At 43.9% G+C, this 17367-nt stretch overlaps 1 protein-coding gene across 3 annotated transcripts in view; it reads right to left on the reverse strand.

The window, feature by feature from the left end:
- Positions 1–2311: 2311 nt before the first annotated feature.
- Positions 2312–17367, reverse strand: part of fgd (faciogenital dysplasia) — an 83577-nt gene continuing 68521 nt past the window's right edge. For 2 of the 3 annotated variants that reach the window (XM_083770148.1, XM_083770147.1), the window contains 12 exons: positions 16699–16837; positions 15974–16032; positions 14288–14434; positions 13531–13623; positions 12814–12893; positions 12497–12527; positions 11992–12096; positions 11042–11095; positions 7399–7500; positions 7074–7151; positions 4213–4356; positions 2312–2609 (listed from right to left, as the gene is read on the reverse strand). In XM_083770148.1, coding sequence (XP_083626274.1) covers positions 2352–2609; positions 4213–4356; positions 7074–7151; positions 7399–7500; positions 11042–11095; positions 11992–12096; positions 12497–12527; positions 12814–12893; positions 13531–13623; positions 14288–14434; positions 15974–16032; positions 16699–16837 — 1290 coding nt within the window. In that variant the 3' untranslated portion in view covers positions 2312–2351. Of the gene's footprint in view, positions 2610–4212; positions 4357–6544; positions 6587–7073; positions 7152–7398; positions 7501–11041; positions 11096–11991; positions 12097–12496; positions 12528–12813; positions 12894–13530; positions 13624–14287; positions 14435–15973; positions 16033–16698; positions 16838–17367 lie in introns of those variants that run through there. The other variant, XM_083770149.1, reaches the window with a different exon arrangement.

Below are 17367 nucleotides of genomic sequence, written 5' to 3' on the forward strand. Positions count from 1 at the left end.
GCCATCTTCAACCAGGAAGACAACCTTGGAAGAGACAAACAAAATTGTGGCTAAATGAAGTGTTTGCATTAATCGACTTATCCGGATCATAATTTAGCTAATAAGTTCAGAACAATTTAAAAAAACAAAAAAAAGTACATACCAGACGGTGTTGAATGCATGGTGGGTGTAGAAATCCCTTAACCAGATTGGCGAGGAAGTATATTCAATTGCAGACACTTTTTATATTAATTTGATAAAGTATGTAAAATGTTTATTACAACACCTCATATGCAGGTCTTATGATTCTGCAGTAGAGAGAAAAAGAGAGACTCACAGGACAAAAGGATGTCATCTTTGATGGCGTAGTACTGAACGTGCTACACGTTTGTTTGTTTATTTATGATATGATTGACAGCTTTTTTCCAACGGTGCACAATCCATGTTAAAACACTCAATACTGACTTTTGCTCACTTACAGTACAACAAGGACGCATTCTGGAGCGAAAGGGAGACGGGATGAGCTTCAGCAAAAGGTTTCAGAGCACCTACATAAATATGAGTTGAATTTATACATGCAGAGACCATAGGAGGATGATTCCTTATAACCACTTGAACCCTAGCGTCCCGTTTCTGGCACGACCCATTTTGGGACGGGAACCCCTTTTGGTGTTAGCATTATGCTATGCTTTAGCTATTGAAAAATAGCAGATCTAAAAGCTCCCTACGAGCTTGTAAAATCGAAGAACGACTGACATAGAAACATAGCTTTTTCAGAAAACTGTCAGGATGTAGAAGACATTTTTAGAATCTGATCTCAGGTCAAAATGGGTTAGGCGAACATTGGCTGAAAAGAGATTTGGTGTGTAGAGATGGGGCCCTGGGGGGGAGGGGGGGACTCAGGAGTAGGGGCCGGGCCAGCCAAGTATGGAACACTGGGGAAGCCCGGTGAGTGAAGTGTATAGGGTTGAAGTGGTTAGGTTGGTGCTGATAGAAATGAGGAGTTAAAGGCAGAACAGTCTCTTTACTATGGTTGTGTTTACAAGTAGATGAATAGTTCATACTATTGGGAGCTTAGGTGGAAAGGATTTACTAGGCTACGAATGGAGTGGTTCGTGATAGAGCCCCGAGTCCCGACCAAAACATTTGCCTTTTCGCCGACTTTTAAACACTTTCCATCAACAACAGTCAGTCGAAAATGTGCGACCGTCAAAGGTCTGGCATGGCATCGGTCGGGCTCCAGTTCACATTTATAACCTGAACACGGTCATCTTCTAGCCGTCATCCTGGCGGGTTAAAGTAAGGACGAGTCTCACAATAAAACTATATGGGAGGGGGTTATATTAATAAAGGGGAGGGGTTACGACTATACGTGACAGTGGAGCATGGGGTGGCCAGCCACAAGCGTCTCTTTTACCTTCTTAAGTTAAAATGTCTTTTGTTGTCTTTGTTTTCCTTACAACACACGATATAGTTTACATACTGTACAATCTGTGTCCCGAGCAGGGATGAGTGAGGACAGCCTAACGTATGCTTTATCACTGAAGCCGCTTATTTGCGGCAGGCGACGCGCCACGCAACTACGTATAAATTAGGCTTAAAAGAGGAGGGGACACTTATCATTCAATACTGGAATTATACACAGGAGCAACATGCACGAACACATGCACACACACTCGCACCCAAACACACACACCCGAAAGCACACACGCACGCATGCACGCACACACCCACCCACCCACACAGACACACACTCAAACACACACTCACCCAAATGGGAAAGGCAGACACACGTGGGGGTTAATGCTTGACAACACAGTCACATGATTACAAGGTACTTCATCTTACAAATAAAAACATCCGACGGGAAACCATCTTTAAAAAAATTTCCTCTTGGTCTAAGATAGAATACAAATCACACATCTCCTTTCCTATTGGACCACGGTGACAACACCCAGAAATAAAACACTCATAAAACACAACCACTGTGTGTGTGTGTGTGTGTGTGTGTGTGTGTGTGTGTGTGTGTGTGTGTGTGTGTGTGTGTGTGTGTGTGTGTGTGTGTGTGTGAGGGTGTGTGTGTGTGTGTGTGTGTAGAAGAGAGGCAGAGAGGCCAAGCGAGAGACTTAAAAAATACAGAGAGAGAGTAAAAGAGTTGTGTGGTCATGACAACAGGGATAAAGTGGCACATACAGGAAGTAATAAGTGGTCCTTTCAAAAGAAACAAAACAAAAACAACAACAACAAAAAGTGCGAAGGTCAAACAAATTCAAGTAATGTGTGTTCTGTACACAGGCAGAGGGGGGGGCGGGGAGGGGGAGGGGGGTGGGCGGGAAGGGGTCAGAGAGTCCGGCGGCCTCTGCGCCGCTACGCTATTGGCTCTTCCTGTGCTCGGCTTTCACGCCTAATAAGGACGTGTCCGTGGCCGTCTCTCCGCGGGAGGCTTTGGAGAGGAGCTCGAGCCACTTGGCCTGTAGCTCCGCGTCGTGCGCGGCCAGGAGCAGCGTCTGCTGCTGCCCGCTGGGACTTAGCCGGAAGGCGTGCTTGACCTCTGACTTGTCGTTCGGCGACGGCGGCACGGCGGCCACCTCGGCCCCCGACAGCGGGACGGTCCGTGAGCCCTTGGAGTCCTGGAGAGGTAACGGAAGAAGAAGATACAAATTATGTAGGTGTTGGGTATAAACTTGGGTTCAAATGTCTGTGTGAGAACACATGTTCCTTTTTTTCTTTCCTCAAAAGTAACCGTTTTGGACATGCAAGGTTTTCACCCGAAAACCGCCGATTATGCTTTGTTAAAAAGAAAATAGAATGATTGATTGATTGGTTGATTGAATGCTTTATTGACAAGACAGGTTTTGCTAAAAGGATGACTCAAAAAGCACAAGGGGCTTGTTTGTGGTCCAATACAAGCATTCTGAGCATAGAAAAGAAAATCAGATTTTCCATTTGCGTCCATCAGCTCGCTCACTGTATCAAACGTATCGTCTCTGTCGTGTGGAAACCTCATATGCACCAAGACGGTTAGACAACGTTTCAGGTCAAATTCATATTCAAAAGTAGCAGATCCATAAGCTCAAAACTTTTCTGTGTGGCTGTACTGTTAAAATATTGAGATAGGAGGTTTCTTCCCGACAGCAACGCTATGAGACATACAAGGTTTCTGTCTGATGAATAAAGCCTTTCTCAATCAGGAAATGTTCATTGAACCCTCATTAATGGTAATCCTTGGAGCAGCAGCTTTCTATGGGACATTGGTCTTGATGCTCTAAATGACGCACACACAATTACATTCTTTCTCCAAATGAAAAGCTTTCCAAACACTGATTTCTTTAATAGGGAATGTTTTTTTTAAGCGATGGTGTTGTCCGCAATCACCCTGCATGTAAAATGTTTGTCTTTAATGTGCTGCTGAGCAGGGCGTAAAATGTAGCGGAGCCTGAACACGCAAGATCAAATATAATATTTGAATGAGCTCTACTGTCCTGCGTTTATGGGCCTGTCACAATTATTACATGATCGCAAATGATATGAGATGCTCGCAATTCTTTTTGCTTGTTTCCATGTTGAAAAATGTTCATAATGTTTTTTAAATAGTGGAAATAGCAGATTAGGATTAAATGATTGCTTGGGATAATTAGCATTGCTAATGGGGGGGGGGGGGGGGGGGGTAGTGCAACTCCGGCCGATAGGTGAGAACGGGTTTGAGAACAGAAATCTGCATGCAAAAGGGCTGCCAGAGTAGGCTATCATTTGTTGTTTTTCTTGTTTTTTCGAGAGAATCGAAATTGAATTATTGTCATGGGCACGTTCGGTTTGGTGCATGCTTGGTCTCGAGGTTCGGGACCCACCCCTAGGCGTGGTGCTCCAGCTCACCAATCCATCTCCCAGGGGTCTATGTAGCATATTGTAAAGGCCTATTCATAGTCTGGATGGTGAGTAGTGAGGTGACCACTGCTCCGGTGGTGAGGTGACCACTGGAGCTGTAATAACGTGGAGCGGTGGTGAGTAAAAACAGAGAGAAGGGCTGGGGAGAGCAGTGGTTTTCTCTTCCCCGCGGCTCCGTGACGTCATGTTGTAGTTGCGGTGGTCACCTCACCACCGATAAATCAGACTATGAATAACACTTAACGGGGGGCAGACTCCCATGTTCTTGTCCGACAGCGACAATGAGCCTCTACTTACTTCTTAAGCCTCTCTCTGTCCTACTACTGTACATAAGGGCGACAGTCCTACCTGTCCACTGGCGTGCAGACAGATCACCAGAGGTTCCGTCTTGGTAACAGACGCCCACACTTTGGTCCAGGAGTTCCTGCCCTTCTCCTGCAGATGGAGGTTTCCACACAGCAGGTAGCTGTCCCCTGTCACCGCCGTCTGTCGCTGAAAGTGCCAACAGTACCGCCATACATTACAACCAATGGATAAGTCACGTACACATCAATATGTTGGACATCAAGGCTTGGTATAGAGCCCCGAAGTCCTGACGTAACTCGCTCATCTCCTCGATTCCCCTGGTTCACGGAAGTAATTTCTCTATAGAAATAACAATAACATGGGCTCATCTTAAAATCGTTTCATATAAGCATTGTGGTCCAAAAATAAACAAACTGTCTCTGCGTTATTGTCAGGGAGGTGTTTCTGTATCGTTTGCGACAGTCAGTCACTCATATATGATTCAGTCTGTTTCTAGCGGGATGACATGTTTATTTTTCAAACACAGTTCTTATATGAGGCAATCTAAAATCCACCTATGGGGATAACAATGCAAATAAAAAGTACATGAACCTGTGGATTTTATTGTGATTTATTTAACAATACTGACTTTGCAAGTGATGCCCAAATTCTAAAAAGCCAGCTTCATGGGTCAAGGCAAAATAGAATCTCACGACTGAAAACGTTTGTATGAAGTCAATCAGGTGAAGAAATCACAGATTGAGACTTGATACGTCAGTGTCACAAATAGCCTTAAATAGATATACTTTGCACCTTTTGTATTTGATTTTGTACCTCTGATTTTGTTTCGTTGTCTCTGTGTAATGTAATGTGGTCTATTGTCTGCTTGTTTATATGGTTTTTGTGGGGGTAAATATTTGCATTTTTGCTAAATCCGGTATATTTACATCGCATTGATTGCATTGTTCATTAATATGCGATGTCCCATCAAAATAAAATTCCATTATGTTTGGTGCGCGACAACGACACACAAATTCGTATGAGTTAGACTCTGACAACGACCTTATATTATAGGTCGAAACACGTTGGTCATTATGCTGTTGCTCAAAATAATATTTTTTTTTAAGACAGAGTGCCTTGGCCTGGGCCATGGCTCAGCGGTCCAGGCACCTTGGCTGGTAATCCAGTCTGGCAGTGTGCCGCGGGTTCGACTCCCGATCCCGACGGCCTTTACTGCATGTCACCCGCCCATCTCTCTCCCCATTTCCTGTCAGCCTACTGTCTGTCCCTCCTTAAAATAAATAAAATAAAATAAAGGCGAAAGCCACACAAAATGGAATGGAATCCATTTCTTTGCAAGCCTGCAATTTACTCAGTGACCCTTTGGGAAAAAAAACATTACTATTTTGAAAATATTATTATTATTAATATTATTACTATTTTTGTGTACAAATATGTATGAATCAGGCTGCACAGAGAGATTTGAACACGGACTGTCAGCCAGTTCGTGTTCTGGTCTACAGCTCCCCCATTTGGTGAGTAATATTCCTACAGATAGGCGTTTGGCTGTCATTGCTACTTTTAGTTTTAAATGTAGGTAGGAGAGTGTAGAGAGGTCAGTAAGTGAAGGCTAGTGGGTGGTGTGGGGTACATGCAACGCATGCAGCACAAGTTCCCAGCCAGTATCGAACCAGTGACATAGCGCTTGCCTTAGATGGTCAATGTACATCATGATTCATGATTACTTAATGGTGAGGTGAGGTTATCTATCTCACAAGTTGTGACTAGACATCCCCTTGTTATTTAAAATGTAATTTTACATCACAATAAAGTGAGTAGCCAATTTCAATATAGGATATCGAAATAAGAATGTCGATTTTTTTTGCCTGTAATCACAGCAGTGGCGGAAAGTTATTATAACGGCAGTGGGTGCCCCCCCCCCCCAATCTCGTACACCATTGCTCACGAAAGCAAGATCCTTGACCCAATTACAGCCACTGCATCTTACCTTTTAATTAAAGTAAAAGTAGTAGGATATTTTGGCTGAGATGGCTCTGTTTGTCAAGTCTCAAGTCAGTGTGGAGATTACCCGGCAGTGTTGCTGCCCCTCCTCTCCCCTCCCTCCCGGCTCATGGCTCTTTCCAGACGGGCCGACGGTACACAGACTGCAACCTCTCCGCTGACCGTGTCAGTGTAGTGTTGCTGCAGGAGTGTGAATGAACCGTGCGGTCACTGGAACAAAGCCACCGTATTAGCATTTGAATACCTGTTCTGTGAACACCGTAAAGGTGTGTGCCTATACGTGACAAAATGACCAGGGGGAGGGAGCTTCAGCCTTCAGTCAGTGGGTGCTATTTGGCTTACTATTGTGTCAGTTTAGCCCTCAAGCACTCCCGGGGTTGACGCCGTTGAATCACAGTGAAGTGGTTCAGTCCGTCTGTGGGGTTTATAAATATTTAACCAATGAAAAGAATGAACAAGAGCTTGTAACCATGGAGTGTTTCAGCTGCTACCGTCTAGGTCTACACCGCTAGCCACGGAAACCCAGACGTTTTTATTTCCAGTATATACCAATTGTCTGTTGTATGCCTGCTGCCTGCCTGCACGCACGCACGCACGCACGCACGCACGCACGCACGCACGCACGCACGCACACACACACACACACACACACACACACACACACACACACACACACACACACACACACACACACACACACACACACACACACACACACACACACACACACACACACACACACACACACACACACACACACACACACACACACACACACACACACACACACACACACACACACACACACACACACACACACACACACACACACACACACACACACACACACACACACACACACACACACACACACACACACACACACACACACCTCCTCTCACCTCAGGGGCTGCTTCAAAGCACTCCGGACACACTCGACTCGTCTTGTCCAGAGTTTTGGAACACTTTGCACAGATGGCCTGCAGGGGGAAACCAGAGGGATTGAGAGACTTCACGGCGGCTTGTAGTTTGTCTGAAATACTTCCCCTCAAATGCATAGGAATAGTGATCTAGGCTATAGGTAAAACCAAAGAGTTTGAAAACATTGGACTGATGACACACACACACATGAAAAACTCCCATATTTTCTGGATGAAGTACAACAATGTGCAAACACGTCAGCCAAATAAATGAATTGAGCTGAACTTGCAGTGATGTTTGACTCACCGCTCCGCAGGACTTGCAGTGGTGTTTGCGTTTGGTGAAGTTGAAGCTCTCGTTGCAGCCTTTACACGTCTGCTTCTCTTTGTCCTTCTTCTTGGAGCTCTTCTGCACAGAGGAGAGAGACAGGAAGTGATGTCACACTCTGGGCAGGAAGGATTCTTCTTCTTTTGTTGCCCTTTTGTTTGTCTGTCTTCCACAATTTACAATTTAGGCATTTAGCAGACGCTCTTAATCCAGAGCGACTTACATTTAAGCAAGAACAAAAGCATGGGAATACATCACATAAAAGCATTTATCATGAAACATGCGTAAGCTAAGAAAGTAACAGTGGAATATCTATATAATGAACACTATACATATAAACTATACATATTTACTACTATGCTATACATATGTACTATGGCGTGCTATGACTATATACAATACAATTATAGTGCTGTCTACATAACATGCTATAAGTCTGTGTCAAATGCTATCTAAGCCAACAGAAATGCTATCTAAGGGGTTAGGGTAAGTGCTATGGGCCATGATGGAGTCTGAAAAGGTGGGTTTTCAGGCTACGGCGGAAGATTGGGAGTGATGCTGCAGTTCTGACTGCAATGGGAAGTGCATTCCACAGTTTTGGAGCCAGAAGGGAGAAGAGTTTGGGACGTGTGGAGCGTTGTCCCAGCGTTTTTAGTGAGGGTACTTCCAGTTTCCCTGCGTTGGCTGATCTGAGTGCGCGGGAGGGTTTGTAGGGTTCAATCATACTTGCAAGATATGGGGGAGCCATACCTTTGGTTGCTTTGAATGCCAGCATCAGAGTTTTGTATTCTGTGCGGGCAGCAACCGGGAGCCAGTGGAGGGAGCGGAGCAGGGGGGCGTTAACTTACCCCTCCCCCACCCCAACACTCCTGACTCCCACCCTTCCACTATCTTACTTAACCACATTCAACCTGGCTTCTCTATTTTGGGCAGGTCATCATTAGGGATGGAGCTCGAATTCCGATACCCGGAAAAAGCTGATAACAAGCTTATTGAGTACCCGGTATCCATAACCTTTGGGCTTATCAAGCCTGTTATCGAGCATAGCGAGCATATTTAAACAATCAACAAAAGAGGCGATCGATAAATAAATCTAATCACCCAATCACCCATGCTGGCACAAACATGTCGGTCAAAAAGTGCATTGATACCTGCAAACCAGCGCTGCCCAGGGAAACAAAACGAAGTGCTGGTACACACATTAACCAGTTAACACCATCGGGGCCCATGACGTAAATCACCGGCATGTGCCAGAGACGGAGATTGATAATCTCCGTCAAATTAGTGCTATGAAAACTGCATCGCTCTACAGCCTAGAGGCGCTTGTTGACGATGGGCACATTTAATTAATGGATTAAATAGGCCCGGGCCCTCAAGGTGTTGACAGTTTCTTCATTATTTTCCAAAAGTAAAAAGGTTTCATGCAACACTGTTGCACGACAAAATATAAAATAGGGTTTAAGAAGTTTAAAATGAAAAACAGTGAAATCAGAGGAAGGCGACGACAGCAGAACTAGCCACCAGATGGTTAGTGCAGATGCATTGTGGGAGGAAGTGTGAAATCATTGCGTTAGATTTCCACTAACGAGACAGACGGAGCATGAGGTGCCAGTAACACATAATCACAGAATGTCTGTCTTTATAGAAGAGACTGTTCAATAGAAGACAAGCTTTTCTTTTCCGTCTATTGCAGTGATTCTCTATACTATTTACTCTAGTCTACAGTAAACTCGTTAGTTCCATTGATCAAAGCCAGAACACAATCGATAATGGTTTTTTTTGTTATAATGTTTATCACACGATTTTGCAACCCATTTTTCACCCAGTGTCAATTATCTAGTAAACCAGTAATCCTGGGCGCTACACATCCTCTGCCAACCTGGGGGGGCAGACCTTATGCTTCCTTCTATGCATGAGGAGTCCAAGCTGCTTCTTTTCACCAGACAGGGGGGAGGTTCCCCGACCGGACGTAGTGCGTCGGGGAAACCGTATAGACTAGCGTGGTTTATAAATCCATCTGCTACATTTTGATGGCAAATGGACCTTCCTGACTACACTGAGGTCATTGCACCTCTCCAAATGGACGGAGTAAGTCTTTGTTCAGACTCCAGTCAAATCCCTTTTGTTTCCCAAATCTGATCTTTAGGACCGACTGTCCACTATGTTATTTGCAAGTGATGAGAATGATGCATTTAGACTTTGACCTAGATGTAATGCAGGCAAAAGGCTTTAAATGTATATAGGCCTATAATGCCACTGCTGTTGTACCCTGCTGGTAGCACATCCGTCCCACTCCTCCTGCTCAACATTCCTCGCCGACAACATAGCAAGAAATATCACCCTCCCCTCCCCAGAACATGGGCAATTGTATTCATATATAGACCGATTCAGAAACGTGTCCCCTGGTCGCAGCGAACGTATTCCCTGTAGGCGGAGACGACATATCTGCTCAGAGGTCTTCTACTACATTGAATGGTAGAGTGACTGATGTTAGTCTGCTCAAACGTTACTCTTTTACCTGCTTTTTACCAACACTAACTTTACAAAGATGCCCAGAACATCGGGATGAACCTGTGTAGTTTATAACTTGTACTTTATACCTCATACTTTAGTATGCTTAGTATGAGGTATAAAGTACAGCAACCTTATGTTCATACGCTACGACCAGGGGACCCGCTTCTGAATCGGTCTATAGACTCTCGGCAAGCCGATGCGCTGCGATGGAACCCTTCTTATTATCTAGATGTGTGGAAAATAATCTAAGATGCCGTGCACAATTCTGCGTCGATGCAGTTACGTAACATAATAGATTATACGCTGTTAGCGTTCACTGTTTATTTTCAAATTATTTTTCGGAAGGCAACAACGCATTCAACTGTGCAGGACTGACGAAGGCTTTAAAGTCATAAAGTCATTAAGTCATTAAGTCATAAAATGTCAGCTCCAGTGTTTTCAAAATCTAATCATCTGTGCTTTACAATGCCGTTCTGATCAATCATAATACACTGTGAGTGAAGGTCTGCTATACGGAATGGCAAAAGGGTCGTATTATATCACTTCACATCTCCTGACCGCCAAAGGCAGCAGTAAACACTGTGTTTACTGTGCACTCTGAGGTGCATATGTCTTACTACAGCTGTGAAAACCCTGTCTTATATGACAGGCAGCACGGTTGTAAGGTTGTCAATACACTGCTGAAGGATTTATGTTTTGACTGAACATTCTCACAATAGGTAGGATAAGCCATTTATTAAATTTGGTTTACAAATTCCAGCACTTTATACACAAAGGAGTTCATAAAAATATATTTGACTGCTTGTATTAACTGATGAGATGTCCCTTAGCAGCAATAGGCTGCTAATTGAGAGTTGAATCGTTAGTAGGTGAATTGTAATCGAATCGTCAGGCCATTGAAGATGCACACCTCTACTAGACTCTGTACAGATACTTTACCTCTGCCCTGCGACACACAGCACAGCTACTTTTGTCATTGTGGACATTTTTCAGAAATGTTTTGAACAATTTTACCAATAGGGAAACCAGTTTGCAACTGCATTTCAGAATAGCGCTAAGTCAATGCTGTATTGATTTATTGATTTATACTTTCTACAGGGCAACTTACCCGTTCATGCAGTCGTTCACCATCTGAGTCAATGGACGTGTTGCTCCAGGGACCCTGCAGGAGACAAAAAAACTATATTATATATGTTCTTTTCTGCCTTTATTTGGATAGTACAGTTGAGATAGATAGGACACAGGGAGAGAGTCGTCGGGCTCAAGCCTATCTACAAGCTCATCATGTGTCGTTAGTAAGAAATGCTTACCGGTAACCCATTTTAGAACCCCTTTTGGTGTCAGCATTACGTTATGCTTTAGCTATTTAAAAATAGCAGATCTACAAGCTCATAGTGCGCCACAGAGTGGCGCGCTACGAACTTGTAGGTCTGCTGTTTTCGAAAAATCGAAGAACGACTGACATAGAAACATAGCTTTTAACAGACATTTTTTTAAATCTGATCTGAGGTCAGAATGGGTAAAGGTGGTAAGAAGGCATTCAGAAAAGGCAACATAGTATAGGGCCCTATGTGGTATGCGCACCACTAGGCCATCGGGACTCCTACACTGCACTTTCACATCTCTACCACAAGGTGTCAGTGGGCTTCCAGCGAGGCTGCTCCTCTGGCTCGTGTCAACACGGCTGGCGAGCGTCCAGCATCAGACAAGCCAAAGTGGGTCAGAACGCATGCATAGAGTTGCTCTGTATACAACTGTGTGTTACGGTTAGAACCCTATTAGGTCACGACAGAGTTCTGGGAAGCTCAAGCTTAGTGTGTGAATGTCACAGATTCTCCACGTAGGTTTAGTCATGTCTCGTTCAGTCAGTTCAGTCTTGCTATAATAGTACTCACTAAACCTCAGTAAGTACTATAGCAAGACTTCCACTGATGAGTTGTTTGGTGAGACATTAGTCGTTACAGGATGATCAATGAATGAATGAATGAATGAATGAAAGAAGTGATGGACTGACTGACTGACTGACTGAGCGAACGAGCGACTGACTGAGGGACTGACCGGTGATTCAGGCTGGTGGTCATCCTCACGGGAGAAGGAGTGGTTGAAAGCTTTGTTGAAGGTTTCACTATTCTGCTTGTGACGCTCGATTGTTGCCGAGATCTCCTACAGGAGGGAGGAGAAAGATGTGGGAGAGAGGAGAGAGGAGGGGAGAAGAGAGGGTGAAGGAGAGAGGAGGTGACAGGAGGGGAGAAGAGAGGGTGAAGGAGAGAGGAGGGGGGTCTTTAATCTCCAATCATCCAAAAACACAACATATCCTTTCAAAGCCCTCTGTGGAGCATGTCCTCCTCCAGCCCATGGAGGCTTTTAATCAGCTTTATTCAGCTGTTATGAGCTAAACGACACAATAATGAGAGGCTTTATGAGAGAACACAATTCTCTCACAAACACACACAATGTGAGAGCCTCTCTATAGCATTCTCTAATATAGCTCGGGCACTCGTGTGTGTGTGTGTGTGTGTGTGTGTGTGTGTGTGTGTGTGTGTGTGTGTGCGCGCGCGCGTACCTGTATCCAATCTTCCATTTCCTCCGCTGTCCTATAAAGCAAATAAGCCAACAAATAATTCAGAATTCATTTCACAACAAGTGTAAAAACAAATTACACTTCCAGGGTTAGTTTTGTCAGAACTAAATTAACACATACATTCCTTACCAACAGTGATAAAACACCTTACATCTACAGCAATGTAACTGAATTGAAATATAATAATATATTGTCGCTGTCAGGTGGAAATCTCATTATGTTATAACAGAAAGGTGCACAGCACACCGGTCCCTGTGAGGTGCCAGCCAACGGGGAGAAAATACTAGCATGTTTCCTACCTGGCCTGTAGCTCCAGTGAACGCCGCTTGCCGATGATGGTGAAGGTGTGAGCCAGGTTCTGCTTGACGTTCTCCTGCACCTGCAAGACACAGGAACCCCAAACACCTTCAATGATGTGCCCATGGTCGTGTGCGGGTGTCGCCCACAGACAATATGACATTACAAGGTCACAACTTGTCACGTTTTCGACAATTTGCAGGTAATATTAACCAGGTAATAATTTAGCGAAACTTGGGCTCAACACCCTCCCACAGAACGAGCACACAAAGAACAAGAGATCACGAGGGAAATGGAAACTGTACTGTACTGTACTGTACTGTACTGTACTGTACTGTACTGTACTGTACTGTACTGTACTGTACTGTACTGTACTGTACTGTACTGTACTGTACTGTACTGTACTGTACTGTACTGTACTGTACACACCACATGAAGCATTGAATTCATGGAGACGTTGTTTTTGTCGCATTCCAAAGCCAATAATTTGATGACAGTCCAATTCCGGGGAGTCTCCTATTGGCCAATGAACCGGTCATCAAATTATTGGCTCAGGAATGCGACAAAAACAAAATAATCTCCAAGAATTCATGGCATCATGGGGTGTACTTTAACTGATAGAAAATAAGTCATTTTTTGGGGCTGAACTGCTGTTCTCACTACTGTAAAGATTGAGCCATAAAGGGTCCAGTACAGTACAGCCGTGTATGTGTCCGTACCTCCATGCCAGCGATGTCGATCCTCTCCCTCACACTGAACTTCTGTCCGATCAGTCTGAGTTTAGGAACGCAGTAAAGCACCATGTTGTTGAACTAGACCAGAGACACAAGACAACATATCAGTTACACCACTGTTTACAAAAATAGTTTAATGATAGACCTTTTCCATAAATGTAGCTGAAAATAGTTGATCTATAAACTCTTTACTTTAAGAGATTTACTTTGCAGATTTACATAAAAAAAACATAGAATCACCAATTGAGCCTAATTTGAAAATAGCCGATCTACAAGCTCACAATATGCCGTGATGTGATGCATTGTGAGCTTGTAGAACTGCTATTTTCAAAGGATTTTGACACATTTTTAAAGGTTTTGAATCTTGTAAATTGGAACATTGATTTTGGTACTTAGTTGGATGCCAATACATTTGTGCTTTTAGTTTACTAAAGTAAACGTTTGAATACAGGACTTTAACCCATTACAATGGCACATCATTTTACATTTTTGTGTTGGCTATTCAAAAATAGCAGATATACAAGCTCACAGCAAGTCACTTCGTGCTGCGCTGCAAGCTTGTACATCTGCTATTTTTGAAAGATCTTGAAAGTGTGAGAACTACTGATGTAGAAGACCTCAGGTCTTAATGAGTCAACTAACCTAACAGACTAGTTCTACATTGTGGCATTGCTACTTTTAGTTACGTAAAACGAATCTTCTTCCAACACATGACTCCTGTTTAACCTTCCTTCCTCCTCACCAGGTAGAGGTATCTGTCTTGTGCTGTCCCATTTTTGGCCGACATCTTCTTGATGTGTCCCTCTTTGATGAGCTCGTTGGCCGGGTTTACGATGTCCTCCTCCCCGCCTAGCCGCTCGTAAACCTCCAGCAGTTTGTTCATCTTCTCCTGGACAACATCAAGCAAACACAGGCGGTTAAAACACAGGTACAAACGAGTGTTTCTCAGACGTCAACGGTTGCAGCATGCTCATGAATTATGTTTACTTCAGATGCTGCGTTTTTGGATGTTGACAAGTTCAGAAAGAACTAAATGCACAGCACCGTTCCTTTTTGGCACCGTCTCTCCCCTGACTGTTGTGTGTGTGCGTGTGTGTATACTCTGAATGCATTACATTGATTTGTCTTATTTGTTTTAGTTTCAGTTTAACTGCTATTATTACTTATCCTGCCTATATCTGAAGAATAACAAAATAACTTTTACTCTACTTACTTACTGCAACAATATAAATCACCTTGAACCTTTGGATGAATGTTTGCACCCTGATGATTACAACTACTACCTTTAAGCCACTAGAGGGTGCCATGGTACCCTCATGATCTAATCATAAATCTTATCCTCCATTGAAGCAGTGTGTGCCAGGCAGAAAGGAACATAATATTCTGTTTCTTAACAGACTGATGGAAAGTTGTATCTGCTGTGCAGGTGTATCTACTGTACAGTAGTATCTACTGTACAACATCCATTGAAGGATATGAGAAATAAGAGCAGGGGGAGAGATGAAGGGGAGGAAGCGTCTGTCTGTCTGTCTGTCTGTCTGTCTGTCTGTCTGTCTGTCTGTCTGTCTGTCTGTCTGTCTGTCTGTCTGTCTGTCTGTCTGTCTGTCTGTCTGTCTGTCTGTCTGTCTGTCTGTCTGTCTGTCTGTCTGTCTGTCTGTCTGTCTGTCTGTCTGTCTGTCTGTCTGTCTGTCTGTCTGTCTGTCTGTCTGTCTGTCTGCGCCTGCCTGCCTGTCTGTCTGTCTGTCTGTCTGTCTGTCTGTCTGTCTGTCTGTCTGTCTGTCTGTGCCTGCCTGTGCCTGCCTGCCTGTCTGTCTGTCTGTCTGTCTGTCTGTCTGTCTGTCATGCAGACCTGGCTGTGAAAGTGGAGGCAGGAAGCAGCAGTTTCCTGTATGATCTGTCCCTCAACACTGACTGTCATGTAATGATTGTGACAGAGTGTAGTTGGCCATTCATAGTCAGACAAATAATTGCAATTCATGACATGTGGTGTTTGTTTTTGTTTTTTTTAAATAAAAATTACTTCTGTATGCCGTTTGGACTTTTTAACCGGAAAACTGCATAGTGCAGATATGACAAATATTACTTGAATATACAATGAAAAACATTTAATTTAAAAATAAAACAGGTCAATATTTGTTATTGTTATTGTTTTATTGAAATGATTCAAATGATTATGCAACATAGCTGCGATTATCTCAAACAATTGTGAAATAATTATGACAGGCCTAACAGTATCAGCAAATTTCAGCAGCAGCCGATATTACACAGATGAAATTGATGAGGTCTAAGTGAGAACAGTAGAGAGAGAGAGAGAGAGAGAGAGAGAGAGAGAGAGAGACACACACACACACACAGAGAGAGAGAGAATGGCCTCGTTCTACAGATCATGGGTCACAGGCAGAAGTTGCCACACTGAGAACATTCTCACCATTTTCCGGATTGCTGCATTGGAGTGGTTAGCTGCAGTAGCGATTAGCTCCAGTGCCTCTGTAAAAAACACACACACACACACACACACACACACACACACACACACACACACACACACACACACACACACACACACACACACACACACACACACACACACACACACACACACACAAACATTCAAACATTGAAGTTAGAACCTAACACCTATACTAGAACCACTCTCTGAAAATACTTTGTATACAATTTTTGTATACAAAAATAGTATACAACATATATTATGATGAAAGAATTAATATTGTTGAGCTATGCGATGATACAGTATATTTAATTCAGGCAGAAGGGGGGGTGGAGAGACTCCAATCAACTAGGTATAGGGTGGTTAAACCCTCCAATAACTGCTCCTGATGAGCAGGTTGGTGTCATGCACATTCTACAGCGCTTTGGATAAAGGTGCTACATGAATGGATCATTTTGTTGACATCAGAACATAAGAACAGCAGGTGACATTTCAATCACACATGCTCACACCCTGTTGCCCACACAGGACAACATGACAACACGTTCAATCACAGCGAGAGGAGAGCCGCCAAGAGTGAAGGAGGGATTTCAAACAAAGTGATCACATCACAGGCGGACGGGAGGCGCTGATTAGATTTGTCAAGCACGTCATGAGGGTGAAGATGGAGCGAGTGAGACGTCTTATTTGCAAAAGTGACTCACTCTCTGCGTCCTTCCTGTCCTGTGTGTCCTCCGGGAGTTTCTTCAGGTAGTCTTTGAGCAGCATTTCGTAGCGAGGGATCCTCTGAACGGGCTCCAGCATGTGATGCTGCAACGTCAGGTTCCCGCACACGTCCTGTTTCTGGTGGACAAACAACAACACATGGAAGGTTATACACGACATACAGCACAAAACCCAAGATACACACACAAATGGTAAATGGCATTTATATAGCGACTTTAATTTAACCAAGGCGCTACAGAGATTGTGCATTACATTCACCCATTCACACGCACATTCATACACCGATAGCAGCGGAAACCATGCAAGTCACCAACCAGCACATCAGGAGCAATTAGGGGTTCAGTGTCTTGATCAAGGACACTTCGACACAAACTCTGGGGGAGCCCGGGTTCGAACTGGCAACCTTACGGTTACCATCCGCATCCAGCCACTCCACCCTTGAGCCACCGCCGCCCCACACACACACACACACACACACACACACACTAGGCAAGTTCCTTTAGTACAGTGATGTAATCATAACATAATGATGTTGCAGCACAACATTTCTAAGGGAAAAAGACGCAAAAAGGTTGTGATTTTGGTCGACCACCCGAGTCTGAGTCCCCTTAAAAGTCTCCATCCAACATAATGGGGTGGTGAATGAT

This window comes from Protomyctophum parallelum (assembly GCF_964188405.1).
Source record: "Protomyctophum parallelum genome assembly, chromosome: 7".
Lineage (NCBI taxonomy): Eukaryota > Metazoa > Chordata > Actinopteri > Myctophiformes > Myctophidae > Protomyctophum > Protomyctophum parallelum.